Source organism: Melopsittacus undulatus, chromosome 4, assembly GCF_012275295.1.
Source record: "Melopsittacus undulatus isolate bMelUnd1 chromosome 4, bMelUnd1.mat.Z, whole genome shotgun sequence".
Taxonomy (NCBI): Eukaryota; Metazoa; Chordata; class Aves; order Psittaciformes; family Psittaculidae; genus Melopsittacus; species Melopsittacus undulatus.
The window spans coordinates 54,815,737-54,832,253 of NC_047530.1; the positions used below are offsets into that span (position 1 = coordinate 54,815,737).

At 38.5% G+C, this 16,517-nt stretch overlaps 1 protein-coding gene across 1 annotated transcript in view; it reads right to left on the bottom strand.

The window, feature by feature from the left end:
- TUB (TUB bipartite transcription factor) overlaps positions 1 to 16,517 on the bottom strand; it is a 78,682-nt gene that overhangs the window by 33,689 nt on the left and 28,476 nt on the right. The window contains 4 exon segments of the mRNA XM_031052738.2: positions 2,633 to 2,767; positions 14,227 to 14,365; positions 14,367 to 14,390; positions 15,738 to 15,789. Coding sequence (XP_030908598.2) covers positions 2,633 to 2,767; positions 14,227 to 14,365; positions 14,367 to 14,390; positions 15,738 to 15,789 — 350 coding nt within the window.

Consider the following 16,517-nt stretch of genomic DNA (forward strand, 5'->3'; position numbering starts at 1 on the left):
TCTTCATCCATTTTCATTGTTTAGCTCTGAATTCCTCAGCAAATCCATTCTTTTTTTAATTATTTTTATTTTATTTTTTAAGATTCACACTCTTAACAGTAGTGAAAAAATGACACAAGTTCTACTACAGGGTTCTGCTTATCACTTCCATTTTCTTCATTCCTAAATAACATGAACTATCTATGTCTGCAGTGGATTGACCAGTAAAACCCCTCAGGAATTTTAAAGTTACATTTGGTTTTACTTTTTCAACCAAAACCAAAATATTTTGCAGCTTCAGTAGGGATGTAAGAACAGAAATCCAGTTATAACCCCCTGCAAACACTACAGTTTTACAACACTATCAAAGGTAAACTTTGTATGATTCCAAGGGTGAAATTATACATGAATGAACAGTTCAATACCACTGTGCAAAAAAAAAGTAGATGAGTTGGATGAGAAGATGCTACATGTATGCTCTGAACACACTTCAACTGACAGGGATGCTTGTTGCTTGAGATTTGTTACTAGTCATCAACATAACCTTCAGGAGAGGAGGTACTCAAAATTTCCTTTAGTATAGTTGATGAATAACACCTCCACTCCATGGAAACATACACAAGATGCCATTGAGGGGCAAATGCTGAAGGCAAGAGAAGACTACAGAGGGATAAGCAATAAGAATTGCAGCAAAAGCAGAGGTTTTTATAGCTAAGAATATTAGTTTCCACCACACAGAGCAGTATCAGCATGCAAAAGCTCTTGGTCTACATTAAGCTGTGTTACTTTTACTGACACAACTTGCTTATATTAAAATATGTCAACATTTGCCTGTTTAGGGAATTTTTCAGAAAATTAATACAAATATTATTGGCATAAAAGACAAATACTTGGTGTTACCTGCTGAGAGGTAATAGAAAACCGTGCAACTCCTTCACAGTAAGCACACAGTGCTCAGGGTCTGATTTAACCTGCCTACATCTAGCAGTAAGTTTGAAGACAGCTATTGATCCCCGGCAGCCCCAGCATGTGTGTGACTGGCATCTGCAGAATGGCCCTGGAAATCACACACTGACCAGCACAGCTCTGAAGTTCTGCACACAGCACAGACACAGACACCCCATGAAGGCAAAGCAGGCACTATGAGATTAAACAGAGCCTCAAGGTCATGTAGTAACCATGATTTAAGTCCTACCCTGCACAATGCTCAGTTACAGCCTATGACAGGTTTACCTTTCAACTAGTAAAAGGATTTTTACTTTTCAGCAAGATGCACTTCAAAGTAAAATTTGGCATCTGCATCACTGTGCTGCAGTGGCATTACTTTTTGTATTAAATTGAGAAACATTAGGTTTCTGTTCAATTATTTTGCCAACAATTTTTATATTCTGGTAATTCTACCTTTGACTTTAACTTATTTTAAGCCTAGGTATTGACACACACCATCTTTTTCAAATATCTGGATAAAGTCCTTGCCTCAGGGCCAGACCAAAGCCTGTCTAACCCAGGGCTTTCTTTTTAGCCAGAGAGACTACAGACATAGTGATGCTGTAGATTCAGATCTCAATAATCAAGCTGCAATATGTAAAACATGTGTGAAGGATTTGGAAAAGGTAGGCTCAAGTCCTGCAAAATCCCTGTAGGTAAGCCCCAATACTCTGACCTCAGTAATTACCTTTATTAGTCAGTGCTACTTTTAAATAGACTTGTCAAGGATATACACTATTTTCTTATTTAAGCAGTAATGAAGAGACTGTTGGACATACACAAGACAAAAATACAGTACAGTCCAGGCAGGATAGTGTTACACTGAATTTATCCAAGAATTGCACATTACTGGAAAGGTATTTGTCATTTACCATCAAATAACTTGGTAATATATCAAACTTGGTAATATATCAAATAACTGGTACAAAAACTTCTCTTTGTGAGTGTGCACACACATATACACAAAATCTGAATACCTCTAAAGTAGATCATGTTACTTCTTCCATCACTATGTAGCTCAAATAGTAAATCTAATAATGGCAATGTCATTTCCACCTACCCCTTTGTCACTGTCAGTAGTGTATTTTTTGTCTACCTAGTATCACCCAAAATCATTACAGAACTTTTTCCATGCAAACACCCCCATATGTCGACCATGTGAGACAGAGTAACACTGAAATAACAACCTGAAGAACCCTTTTGAGAATGCTGTTTTGTTGAATTGATTTACAAAATGCCTACTTACATCTCTAATTCGTACAGCTCAAGCCTCAGTAAGACTGGAGAGAACTGACTGCAATTTAAGGCTCTTTCGCCAAATTACATTACATGCAGACAGTCTAAAGAAACCACATTGATGTAAGATGACTCTCATTTCTTTAACCCAGCAGGAAAACACCAGCTATTTTTCCATTGGTACTTTTTTCTTCCTCTGCCATTTGAACGCTCTCCTTTTGGAAAGACTCAGTTTACAAACCTTAGCCCTCCTTCACTTCCAGGTTACATGTGCCAAATCAAGACCAGACCACTCACATTTTCCAATCTCACAAAATTATTAAGAAATTACTTTCAGGCTCTTTACAAAAACTCAAAGAAATTAAAAGAAAAGAGACAGATGTATTTTGCAGTCAATTCCACATCTGACATTCAGCTGCATGCAGCTAACCTTTGTGTTTCCCTTTTTTCTCCTTTCTGGTGCCGCCAGTCTGACAGCTCGCAGCTGCGGCCTTGGTTTTTTTAGCTGGTTTCGGAGCTTGGGCATCCACTACCACCTTTACATCTTCCTGCTCGGCCTCCTGCACTGCTTGAGAAATTCGGGGGACCCCACCAGAAAGAAAACAGAGAGAGAAGAAAGAAACAAAGAGAGATGAAAGAATGAATTGAGAACTCCGTGAAGGTATAAAAGCATAAGCAGACACAGCAGAGTTTGTTTGGTATTTCAGACAATTCATGCAGACAGGAGAGTCAAATAAACCATAATTTGCAAAGCTACAGTAGACCTGAAAGGGTTAGGTTAGCTGGAATGTACTGCCTAGCTTTTTTCCTCCTTCCAATAATCTATTAGCTCCTAACTTTCAGGCCAAAAGTGACATCAGAATATTAATGTGCTGCTGAGCTATTGTAGGAAGCACTTTTCCTCACAGTAAAGCTCTGCCAGACTGATCATCAGCTGTGGCTGCATGAAGCCAGGAAAACTGTATCTAGTTTGTAATGCCTGTGCTTAAACCTACATCTTAACCCTGAAAACAAGGAATCATTGGAAGGTGATTTTCAAGATACAGCTTGCATCACAGTCTGATGAGCAGAATGGCCATGTATTTTATGGTGAAACTACACTCAAGCCAAAAATACAAACTCCTCCTACTTCATAACATATGCAAAAACTAATTAATTCCTTAGAAGTCTCAATAGAATATGCATGGCATAAACTGTGAATGTCAGCGTAATTCATGCAATGACAATTGTTTTCAAAGTAAAAGGATGCTTTATCATTTTCTAAAAGCATGACACACTTTGAGGTCAATATTTGAAGCTGTGAAAGCAACAACTCCTTCTTCTGGCCAGGCCAAGCCCTGAAGTGAAATGATATTGAGTTTACAAAGACATAAACGTAACTACCTTTGTGAAATACAATAAAATAACCATCAAACTTTACCCCCCTAAGGAAACAACTTGTAAGTGGGCACTAAGAGATGTTGGTGCCAGCTGTTGGTCGCTGTCAGTTACTAAGCTCCGTTGCTTCACGCGGTGGCTGTGGTTTATCTCAGATGGAGATGGCCTCCCACCATCCCTTTATCTCAAAACTAAAGTGCTTTATTTAAAAGGATAAAACCAGTCCAGTAAGGAACCTTACCAGAAAGAACTGGTTGCCCATAAAATTACTTTTACAATATCCTGAGAAACTAAATAAATCCCCCAAAGGCCAAATGATGCTCAATGACATGTTCTGCCAGTAATCTCTCTCTGAAGGGGGAAATTCTCCCTAGGCTTCTGGTCTGTGAGGCAATTTCCCTGCTCATCAGGAATCCTTCCTGCACATGAATAGCAATAGAAACACCAAGGAAATTCTTAGAGGAGTAAGATGAAATGGATTTATCTCTGTCTGTGGAGACTGTAGCTTACAAACCCACAGCTACCCTCTTCAGCATAGCAATCTGTCATGAGTAGCATTACATTCACAACACAATGAGCATCTGAGGCACTCAATAAACACACGCTCCTTTTCTCATTACACAGCAGAAGAGTTCCAGATTTAGAGAAAATACACATTAAATTAGCAGAGGGGTGACTAAGAGCCCAAAGAAACAGCTTGTCACTGCCCAACTCCTCATACATGTCTTCATCATCCATTACTCACAAGACTGCAACCCCTTTGCTGAGTGTACAGGAGTAAGACATAGCCAAAGGAGTGAGTGCACAGGATGCTAGGGAAAATGTCACATTAAAGACAGTACACTGGGTCCTGTTTTCATGGACATGGCAGCCTTGGGCTAAGCAGAGAATCGAAGAGTCTCCGCTCCACAGTCTTTAAATGTGTGGCTTACCAACCCAGCAATCTATCTTGTATTTGTAGCTCAGTCACTCTTTAAAAAACAGGGGTTCTTTTGTTTGGAAAATGCTAATCCACATTATAATTAAATTCAGTACAAATTGCCTGTATTAAATGAGCAGACAGTTCTCTAAATCATTTTAAATATGGCCATATTCATTCACTCAGATGAAGCATCATTTACTTGGTCCAAAGCAACGATTAATCAGCAAAGGATGAAGCATTCTGACACTGCTAATTGAAAAGCTAAAGACTTATCTTCACTATCTTGTCAGGCATCCTTTGATCTAACAACTAAAAGCCTGAAGCTTTTTGTATTACTTTTGTCTTATAACTTTCAGCAAGAGATATCTGATTATAAGTACATACATGATGGAGCTCCAAAATGCAGAGAAGGCAACATTTTCATTGCTTTATAAGGCAGAGGACAAGATATCAGTCCAGTAGCCATTCTGAGCATACACCATCACTGCTGTCTCTGGTAAACAGGACTTTCACTTTAAGTGATAGAGGCTTAAAAATAAGATTTAAACCATAAATGTGCAGATGCTGCAGCTGGGTTCATGAAAGGAATTGGCACAGAATTTCCTGCTCCTAAAGGATGCTTTTCTGAGCTTTACAATTACATTTAAATGTTCCTAAAGGATGCCTTTCTGAGCTTTACAATTACATTTAAAGCACCACCTCTAAGATAAATCCAAATCTAATCCCAAAATACCATCTGCACCACAAAACCATCTTATTCTTAGCTATTAATTATTTGGCAAATCTCAACTAAGGCTCATCTACTCACAAATGTTTTCTCTCGTGACTGCAGATACCAAAGAAATTATGTATTTTTGCTACTGACTGTACAAATTCAGTTCATGACAGCACTGAATTCCTGGACATTTGGCTGCATATATGCATTTAAGCACTGGATAAGCACTGGTCTCACCTGCCTATAAGCACTAACCTCCTCATGGGTAAGTGCTGCCCACTGCAACAAGGCAGGAAGTGAAGTTTACAGTGCACAGTTCCTGCCAACAGGGCCAATCAATACTTTGATCCCTGCAGAGGAGTGGGCAATGGGCTGTCTCCTGAAGCCTGCCAACCTGCAGAGAGAGCTCTATAGACCTTCCTTGCTTAGTGGGTCCAACAGATTTAGATGTGGAACAAAGTAAAAAACTCTGTTTTCTGTTTCCAGTGCTTTCTCCTGCCCTGGAGAGTGGTAAGAACAACCATTTCTGATACCCTCTGTACTCAGCAGCTGGCCATTAGCATGCGGAGCTTTGAACTCATTGAATCAGAACTCCTAGTCTATCTCTGTAGAGATGAAGCAATTCATAGAGGTAATGTTTATCTCTAAGCATGTTGTCAGGGGATCAAATGTCTTCCCCTCTGCCCTTTACTACATTTTTGGATCAGTAAGTAACAGCCTGACAAGAATTTCCCTTCTCAGCAGGATGGGAACCTTGAGGCAAACTCTAACCTGCATTCTCCACAGACAGCCCCATAAAACAGCTCCCCACAAGAAAGTCTGAAGGCCTCCCTAGGTAATATTTGCTGATACAACAGCAAATTACGTCCTTAGTTGGATGTTAAAGAGTTAAAAACAACGACAGGCAGTAACACGGGATAAAAAAAGAACCTTAAATGCAGCTATACAGGGATGAAATTTCAAAGACTGTCACTCAAAAATGCACTCATTTCAGTACAAAGAGAAATGTAGACTACTTCAAAATCTTTATGAGAGTTACCTTAAACGGTAGAAGACTACATGTGAAAATACATGTGCCCCACCCCAAATGGTTAAAATCTTCACTTAAGCACCTGACCCCCTCCAGTATTTTCTTTTTCTATTAGAATTATTCATTTGTACTAGAATTTGCAATTGGACAAGACAAAAATGGAGGAGCATATGCTGTGGGGAGACAAAATTCCTAACAGCAAATAGCAATGAACTCTCAGATACGGTGTTTCATTCTCATTTCAACTCCTAAATTGTAAGAAACAGTTTTGACAAAATTGGCAAATACAACGCCATGGTTTTAATTTTAGTGTTATTCATTGATGTTCATTAAATCCAGTATTGACCCTAAATAAAGGATTAGGAAAAAGAAATACTTTTGGGAAGATAGAAAACAGCACATAGTGCTATATTAATGCAAGATCTGAACTGGAAAGAGGGACAAACAAACAGTCCATTACAAGGTGAGTGTTGAAGGACTCACATCTAAGCAGAAAAGGGCAGTATCGTGTCTTTGCCCTGCATCACCAATGGCCTGTCTGCTAAAAGTGGGAAAAAAGAAGCCTCTCCCATGAAGCAGTTCTGTGCTGGACAACACTGCGTGTTACAGTGAACAGGGATAAAACTACAGCGCACAATCAAACACAAAGATGCAATTTGTAAGGAAGTGACAAATTCTGTATTATCTGTGATAGATAACACAGAATTGGGAAAAAAAAATTGAAAGACAGTTATCCACACACATTTATATGAGCAAATGAAAAGCATATTTTTTGTCTGGCCTTCATGATGAGAAGTTCACACAGGACATCAGTTTCAAAGTAGCATTCAATGAAAATGCAGATTTCTGTTTCCATTTGCATGACCATTTGTCTTGATAGGAGTGCTTGCACACTCTGATGATCTCAGAGGAAGAAACAGAAAAGGAATCTCTATGAATCAAAACTTACCAATCTCTATCACATATGTGATACCAACACCATGTGCTGAAAAACAGTAGATTTGATCAGTACATTATCTGAAGAATGACATGAGTGAAAAATCACAAACAAAAAAAAAGGAAAAAGAAAAGAAAAAGAAATTAAATGACATTAAAAATTTGTACAGTCTCTGTGGAAAACACCTGAAGTAGAAAGAAGACGAACCAGATGATGAGGTATGTGAGAAAAACTATTGGCTCCACTGAGTAAGGCAAATGTTCATTTTATTTACCAATGTTCTCTCAACAGTTAAAGTGAAATCCAGAATAAATAACATGCAAAACCCCATAAATTACAGTTCAGTGTACCTTAACAAATCAATGCAAATTGATTGTCCTTTTCTTACAGTTGACTGAGATGTTCTTGTGCTTCACTGTAAGAACAGCTTGCTACTTTACTTTGTAAAGTTCTGACCTTAGTGAATCTTGCTGCTGATTTGGGCTGTTCATTATTACTTTATTTATCAACTTAGATTCTGATCTGGTCTACAATCCATCTAAATGATACTTGATTCTATCAGAAATATTGTAAAGATGGGCAAACCCAGTGTATTTTACAATGCAATATAGTATTTTTATTAATTTTCTATAAACAATAAAATGGAAGGGCCTGAATTCGGGCAAGGACACTGGTATGTTAGTTAATATTCAATCACAAGCAAAGATTTGATTTCTGCTTCAAAATGGTTATAATCAAAGGCATCACCCCTACAGCTAGTAACAATCATATTCCTAAAAACTTATATTGCCCATAACCTTATGTCTCCTTGCAGCTTGTGTATCTAACACTGATGTGTTGACTAGGCTACTTCTACAAAGGTGAAAATTCTCACAAGTAAAACTGAATGGGAATGAGCTGTGAAAAAAGAAACAAGTGTAGATGAGAATCTGGTGCTGCTTAAGGTCATTATTAAAAGCTCACTGCTGCAAGAAGATTTCCTCGGAAAGAACAAAGGAGAGAATTAAACAAAAGATTCTTCTCAACCCCCACATGACTGCTGTCTGACCCTGGGGATGGGGGAAAAGAAAAGGAATTATGTGAAATGGAGAGTTAATAGCAATGATTTAGACTCTTTGGGAAGCAGACAACTAATAAGGAGAGCTAAAATTATCCATGAAAAACCTATGCCATGAAGATTAAAGACAGTAAGGAATTACATAATTGTTTAGTGTACTGGGGCCCTGAGGGCACAAGCAGGCTTTAATTGCCCCAATGAGCATCCCTGGGGGCTTCCACCCTCACCCTGCCCATGGGCCACAGGCTCTATTTCAGCTCATGATGCAGGTGTGCTGTGTCCCAGGTATGTCTCTTGGGAGGACCTTGGTGCTACACTCTAAGTAGCTCATCTGCATGGTGGACTCCTCGTATGTACACTGCAGCCCCATCTCCTTTCCAACCTGGAAGCACTGTGCAGAGCCCCAGATTCATCCCTTGCTGTGTATCTGCTGAGAATCCTGCTCGCAGTGGCCAGTTCTGCATGCTGTGTCTGAAGCAGGTGGGTTGATCTTTGAGGGCATCACCCATGCTGGGGTCACCCTCATCTCCTGGCCCCTGCTCCTCCCAGATACTGAGATTGTCAAGGACAGAAAATAACAGCCAATGCTGAAGGAGTAACTGAAAGTAAATACAGTGTAAGTGGATCTTATCTCAAACCTTTCAGCACCAAGAAGCACAAAAAGACCTCTAAACCTCTTGCTACTCATTGCTCTCTGATCGTTGCTGCTGGGTTGGGAAATGTGCTAGCACAGTAAGGATTGCTGATAAATGAAAAAGATGCTTTAAAGGATGAAGGTGAAGAGACTGCAGCTGAAAGGGAAATTTCAGAATATATATTTATTGGAAGTTAAGTGTTTTGCCCACACGATACTTGGAGTGCTGCCTGATCCCTCAGTATTAATAGTCTTGTGCACAGAACATTCTTTGCTGTCTTCAAAAAATAAACAAATACCTTCTCATTTCAAGGTCAGTGGAAAACAGGGATGGCAAGGCACTGTTTTGATGAACATGCAAATATATGGAGTTTTAAATGGATAGTTAATTGATGTCATCTTATATATCTGACAGCTTGATACTTCTCAAAAACCTCTCATCGTTTGTGGTAAAGGAACAGAATGACACATCAAAATTAACCATCCAGAGCTATGACTTATCATCAGAAGTCTGTTCAACACACAACACAACCATTACATCTAAATGTGCTGGCAAATGTCAAAGAAGGAAAGTAAGAAAGTAATTTTTACACATGGTTAATCTAAATCTCTAAATTGAAAGTTGCTATGAAAATTACTCTGAGAATATGTAATTGAAAACATTTTTAATTTCAAGCCTTAAAAAAACCAAGCCACAGCTGCAATGAAGTATGGTAATATTAATGAAAGCATATCTGGCACTCATTCAAATCTCTGCCTTCCTCAGTGCTGCAAAAGGAAAAATTGCTCCCCAATGGATATTCACCATTTTCACAGAAGTAAAATTACTCTTCTCTGTAAAAATGGGCTTTCATCATTTGCATTAAACGTAATTAAATAATGTAATTAAATTGTTGCGGTAACTAGTGTATCTCTGCATGTGACTTGGCTCCAGGAATGCTCAGTATGTATTTTCAATCTAGACTGAAAAGAACTCAGCAGAATTTGGCAATGTCATATGAGGCTAAAATGTTTGTTCGGGTTTTCAACAAACTTCACAAAATACATGGTGCAGAGATACAGGAAAACAAACCAGCAGATGAACCTGAAAGGTATTACAGAACGGCAAGTGAAATTTAATACAAAATTTAAACAGGTTTAAATATGTTCTTATGAAGGACTCTGAATTGAAAATAAACAAGAATACAATAAAGAGAAGAGAGAGCAATTTGTAAGTGATCGCTCCTACACAGAAGAATTAAATTTATTCCAGTGAATAAATTACTGTTGTCTTTTATATACAACGTAAACTTCATAGCAATAGAAAATTTTGTTATTGGTTCTTATTTTGCTATTTATAAAGATGAAATTGTGATGAAGTTGTATTTGGTACTGCAATAGAGAGATGCATTATTTGTAATAGTTGTAATAATTGGAGCCAGACATCAGGGAAGTTTAATGGAAGGATACCTGCTGTTTCAAGCAGCAGGAAGATACTTTAGGGGCTAACCTACAAGTGTGGTCCCAAAAGTATATTAATACTTGCATTTCAGGGCAGGGGAGAGATGGGGAGAGACACTATATTCATCATTTTACATGAACACTTTCCATTTGGACCAGAGTGATAAAGATTCATTTTATCTTGAGTTGGCCTATTCAACTTAATTCATGTCAGGTCCTGCAGACAACTCAAATACTTCTATTGTTATTAATTAGTCATTATGCCAACAACCAAATGGTTTTAAAATATATATTACATGCAAGTCATTTACAAGCTACAGGATTAGAAAACTTTTACCTGTAGGTGAAATATGGGTAGGAACTGACAAGAAGTGATCTTTATGGAGACTGGTGCATGGTGAACTCTGCAGAGCCACTTCCCCAGTGGAAGGGCATCCACCTCCTTCAAAGTCTCACAGCACCCAGAGAAATTGCTACTAACACTTGTCAGGGAAAAGAGACACAATTTCATCCTATCAAAGTGTCACCTCTCTGTTTTGAAGATATCTAAGAAGAATGATCCCAGCAATATTCCTCTTTACCCTGTGAAGAAACCCTTTCAACAGCATCATTTTGTTACTTATTAAACTAACAAAACCCAAAAACTCAAGAGAGCCCTGTACCTGCTCAGTTTCATACCGAATTAAACTGGTCCCAGCATCCTCAATCCTACAAAACACAGATGTAGGAAAGTCACATTTGTATTATCCCTTTTGTGAGCTGCCCAAGCTTTACTCAGTCATAGCCCCTCCATCCTACTGCATCTTAGATTTATTTACGCTTCCCTTTGGCTCCAAGCTAGATGAAGCAAAATACATGTGTGGCCAGAGGACTAACAGTGATCACTCTGTAACTCCCTGCAGAGGGTCAAAACCAGGAAGACCTTCTTTATATGGAAAAACTTATGATCAGCTTAACTAGCAAAATATGCTGTTCCACTGTATCTACCTACATATAGCTCATCAGGCCAATGTTGTATTCCAGAACAGAAGTGACTGATCTTTCACTCCACACTGATTATTATTCTGGAATGAAATGAGTTTTCATTCCAAAGTAGAGTTGCCCATCAGGGAACTATTGCAGAAGAGAAAACTGCATCAGAATAAGTTATGGCAGTGTATGAAAGAAAAATTCCCAGCACGGAAAGCCTAACATCTCAGAACTGCTGTTATCTCTGACCTACTTTGCTCAAAGTACCATAGAGATACCTCCACACAGGCATCCAATTATTTGTTGAAATCAACAAGTACTTCTGTGCTACACAGAATCAGTACAAGCTAAAAAAAGAGAGTACAGGAGGATGATAGGTGAAAAGAAGTGATCTTTTTGTAGCATTTGCAGTACAGGAATTGATTTCAGAAACATGCTCATCCAAGCAATGTAGTTCATTCAGTAGACCATCAGCTCCCATCAAAGAGTCATTCTTAACTTAAAATCAGCATGCCCATAACAGAAACAAATGAACGGAAAAGAGCAGAATAGTTCTTTAGAAATAGCCCAGCTGTCTCATGCATCCGACACTGCCACATACAAATGTTTTCATTGAAAGGGAAAAAAATGCCTACCCTGAAGCTGAATACCATAGTTAAAAATGGTCATCAAAACCTAAATACATACCATGCAGTGTAACTTAAGACACAAAGCACATTCACACAGAAGACCACACCATAAAAGGACATATCTGAAGTTCTTATAATATTTTCAAAAGCAATGCTCCTAACACTTTACTAGGTAATTAAATTCTCCTAGATTGGCTTTTGCTAACTGCACAGTTTATTGCAAGGACAGCTGTTCCCCGGGATTAACAAACGCCATGCTGAATATGAGAAATATTGCTATATTTTCTTTGCTCCTCTGAAACCTTATGAAATATTGAAAGGGTCTGAGAGGCAAATTTGGAACAAACTTATTTAAGTCAAATAAATTAATAAGTATTCCAGTAAATGGTGTGGTGTAGTTTTACAGGAAGGTTCACTTTTACCTTAAGAGCACAGTTAATCTTACTTAAGTCAGAAAGTCCATTCTAGTGCAAACTGCTCAAAATTTAGCTCAGTGCAGATATGAAATTTACTACCATTTATGGGGTGATAATGTTTGTTTCTCTCGTCTGTGAAAATTAAAACCTTGTTCAGTTGATATACAGGTTTCGTATACAATGGCACCTCTGTACCGTAAGGTACTGTTTCTTAGAACAGTTCTGTACCTTTGATAAGCTATTGAAAGAGGAAAGAAAAAATCTCTGAGTTTTCTGATTAAAAAGAAAAATGTAAGGAAAACAACCTAAACTTCTGTGCAAAATATAAGTCAAACTGGAATGGAACTAAATTTCTTCTGAAAACTTTTCTTCTCAGACCCTAAGAAAAAGACAATAAAGAGTAAGAAATATTACTGATGCTTTTAATACATAATTAAATAATAACATAATTAAAACAATACTAAGAGAAAAATTCTCTAGCCTATTGTGTACAGAAGCGAGATAATAAAAGCCCATTTTAATGAAACCTTAACATGTATCAACACAATTTTCCAGTTTCTAACAATAAATTCCACCAATTTGCAAACCAGAGGTAGAGGCTCTGGAGCTGCACTTCTCACAGCAGGATTACTTAGTCCAGTAAATACCTGCCATCTCATTTTCGAATGATGTGATAAACAACTGAAAATGAAATGACAGGGTAGATGAAAAGTAACCATGTGCAGTACAGAGATCTGAACTGAATAATGGATTCAGGTTTTGTCTGTTTAAGAGTACGATTCTGGCTGGTTTGGGTTTATTTCTACCAGATGTAGCCATCTTAGGTTTTGGATTTTAGACATTAAATCTTAATTATTCTGGCACCTAGTAGCATTCCCAACCTGAGAACAGGCAACTGCATTACCAGTACAAGCAGATTTCAGCTCTGAAATATTCCCTGAGTATTAACATGTCCATTAATACTGAGGGAAGGAAGCCTTTTTCTACTGAGGTTCATGAATCCCTTAAGAATCAAATTCAACTTGATCTGCAAACAAGAACATTTGAAAATTACTGTTCTCTATAACCCTTTGAAATGATTATATTCAAACTAAGTTGAAATTAGTTAACATGTTTCCAATTTATCATGAACACTGTCAGGCTTAAGCAAAATATGTCGAATGTTGTAGAGTGAAGAATATGTAGAATGAAGACTATGTAGAGTGGAACAGCATAAGCATTACTTCTGTAGGAATCAAGGTTGAAGACACCTAAATATATATATGGTAGAAGGGACAAGCCACTCGCTCTTCTCACAGCACTGAAATCATAGAATCATAGAATAGTTAGGGTTGGAAAGGACCTCAAGATCATCAAGTTCCAACCCCCCTGCCATGGGCAGGGACACCTCACACTAAACCATATCACCCAAGGCTTTATCCAACCTGGTCTTGAACACCGCCAGGGATGGAGCATTCACTACCTCCCTGGGCAACCCATTCCAGTGCCTCACCACCCTCACAGTAAAGAATTTCTTCCTTAGATCCAGTCTAAACCTCTGCTGTTTAAGTTTCAACCCGTTACCCCTTGTCCTATCACTACAGTCCCTAATGAAGAGTCCCTCCCCAGCATCCCTGTAGGCCCCATTCAGATACTGGAAGGCTGCTATGAAGTCTCCATGCAGCCTTCTCTTCTCCAGGCTGAACAGCCCCAACTTTCTCAGCCTGTACCTCACTCCCACCTGCTAGGATAGCATTGCAAGTGCTGATGTTTTTATCTCAAAACACAAGTGAAGGATATCAATAATTTATTAAAAAAATCCAAACCAACCACCTTTGTTCCCATTAGCATACATGTAACACAGAGCATCATACTATGACTTGCAGTAAATACACATGCAACAGATCATATTTGTATACCATGATATATGGTGCTGCTGTTGCTGTTAAGATATGATTCAACCAGTGGTGCTTGTTCTTCTGAATGTTTCATTCTGCGTGTCCTTGTGCGACTGTCCACATTGGACTGAACCATTAATGGCTCCTGGCGCTTTTTTTTTCTGCTTCTGTTCTAGCAATGCTCGCTGAGGAAAATACAAAGAAAAGCATCTGTTACTGGACTCCAAACAGTAGCAACCTATGATGAAAAACAATGGACACCTTTACACCTTCTCCAGGGGCAGCAGTTGGCAAGTGGGATATTGGGTTATGGGAAACCTGTCCAAAAAAGCCAGAGCCAACCCACTGCTAAAACACCTGCTGAAAACAGCAAATAATTAAAATAGATCTTTCTGAGCAGTCTACCAGCTGTCATAGCCTCTCGGAAATAACCCTTGGGAAAACAACAGTGTGAGAGTACTGGCTGTGAAGCAATGGGAGGGAAAGCAAGGGCATGAGACAGAGACACCAATTTCAATTTCTGCAAATTAAAACTAAGAAATCTGCAAGCTAGAATCAAGTGATAATGCTGAACATGAGCCTAATATAACAACTACACAAGTCAAACTGTAATTAAACACATCCATTTCTCAGCTAGACCAGCTGAAAACCAAAACCTTCAGGATCCAATGGCACTTCTCTCTTTAAGCCCTCTTCCACAACCTCAGTGAACTGCTGATTTTATTTACCCATTATCTTCCCATTTCCCTGCTCCTGTACAGTGATTTTTTTTCCCTTTTTCTAGAAAGGAAATATATAAATCTCCTTTTAGGGAAGAATAAGAATGGAGAATGGACTGTTTCAGCTCCATAAGTTGTGTGGAACACCTCAACAGGACTTCAAAATGATCAGAATCTAGTACAGGATTATGGCATTAAGAGACAGCATTTGAATTTGAAAATGAGACGTTGGTAGACATGCAAGCTGATAAAACAGTGAGAAAAGAAATGCACAGAAAACCATAAAATTAAACTCACAAGGTTTAACTAAACATGACAAAGGACCACAGAAAAATCAAGGGAAAAGTGGGAGAGATTCTGAAGAGATTCTAAATCACATTCTTATACATCTCATGTAGAAATACAGTAGCAAAATAGGCAACATAGCGGGTAGTGCCACTAGCGTACAGCCACAGGGGCTAAAACCATGGAATTGAAGGACATAAAACCTTTGTGGTAAAACTCTGTGGACCAGTATGTTTGCCATAACCTCCTGTCCTTTCTGGTCCATTAAAGGGGTAACAGATACATTGTAAGTCAGCTTAAAACAACTCCAAGGCAGTGGGGATGAGAATCACTCAAACCACAGTCATAAGAAAAATTGTAATGGAAGTTAGAAGTCTAAATAAGCTGTAACCTCCACAGACCTTTCTTCTGCATTCCCTAATCAGATAATGCAATTTTCTATCAATTACCAGATACATGTGTCAGTGATCTCATTACTTCAAGATCTAGATTTTAGACAGCAAGAAGGTCCCCCTCCCAAAACCTTACCTGCCTGTCAAGCTTCTGCTGACGCAGGCTGCTCCCCTCATCATCCAGAACACTGCAAAGACAAAGAGTACGTAATTGCAACAAATTTATCACTCAAAATAGCAGGTAACAGCAATCACTGGAGCAAACTCTTGAGGAGCTATCCATATACAACTCCCACTGTGTTTCAGGGAAGTTTGCCTGCCCTAACCTGCAAACATTGGCTGAAGAGAATTTCAATGCAGTCCAGGGAAAACTGAACAACTCTGGCTTATAGACATTTCAACTGAAACATGTATTCAGACGGTTCACAAAGAAACACAAAATTCACAGATTGCTTTCTTCTCCACTCTCTTCTAATGCAAAATGTTGAGGTACACAGCAATGGGGTTTGACAGAAAATTTGCAGGTAAAGCATATAAGTGATGAGTATAAAAGAGCTGCTTAGCAACTCCACAGTACTTAAAATTACATTAAGAAAATTAACTGGCTAATCTTTCATACACTGAAAACCAGAATTTAGTCTTGAATATCTGAAAAGTCACACTTACTGCCATGCACTTCAACTTTAGATGCTGGCAAGACAAACAGTATGGCGTGCTGCCGTATAATCTTTCTGCTTATTGCTGGTAGTTGGGAGATTAGCTCTGGCACATTAAATTATTTTTATTAATTAGATGTTAAAAACCAATGGCATTGAAGTCAGAAAATTATATTTGTGAAGCATTTTGTCGAACTACTGACCACACTTTATGTTTCTGGAGAACAAAGGTCTCTAGTGTAAGAACATTATGGTTACAT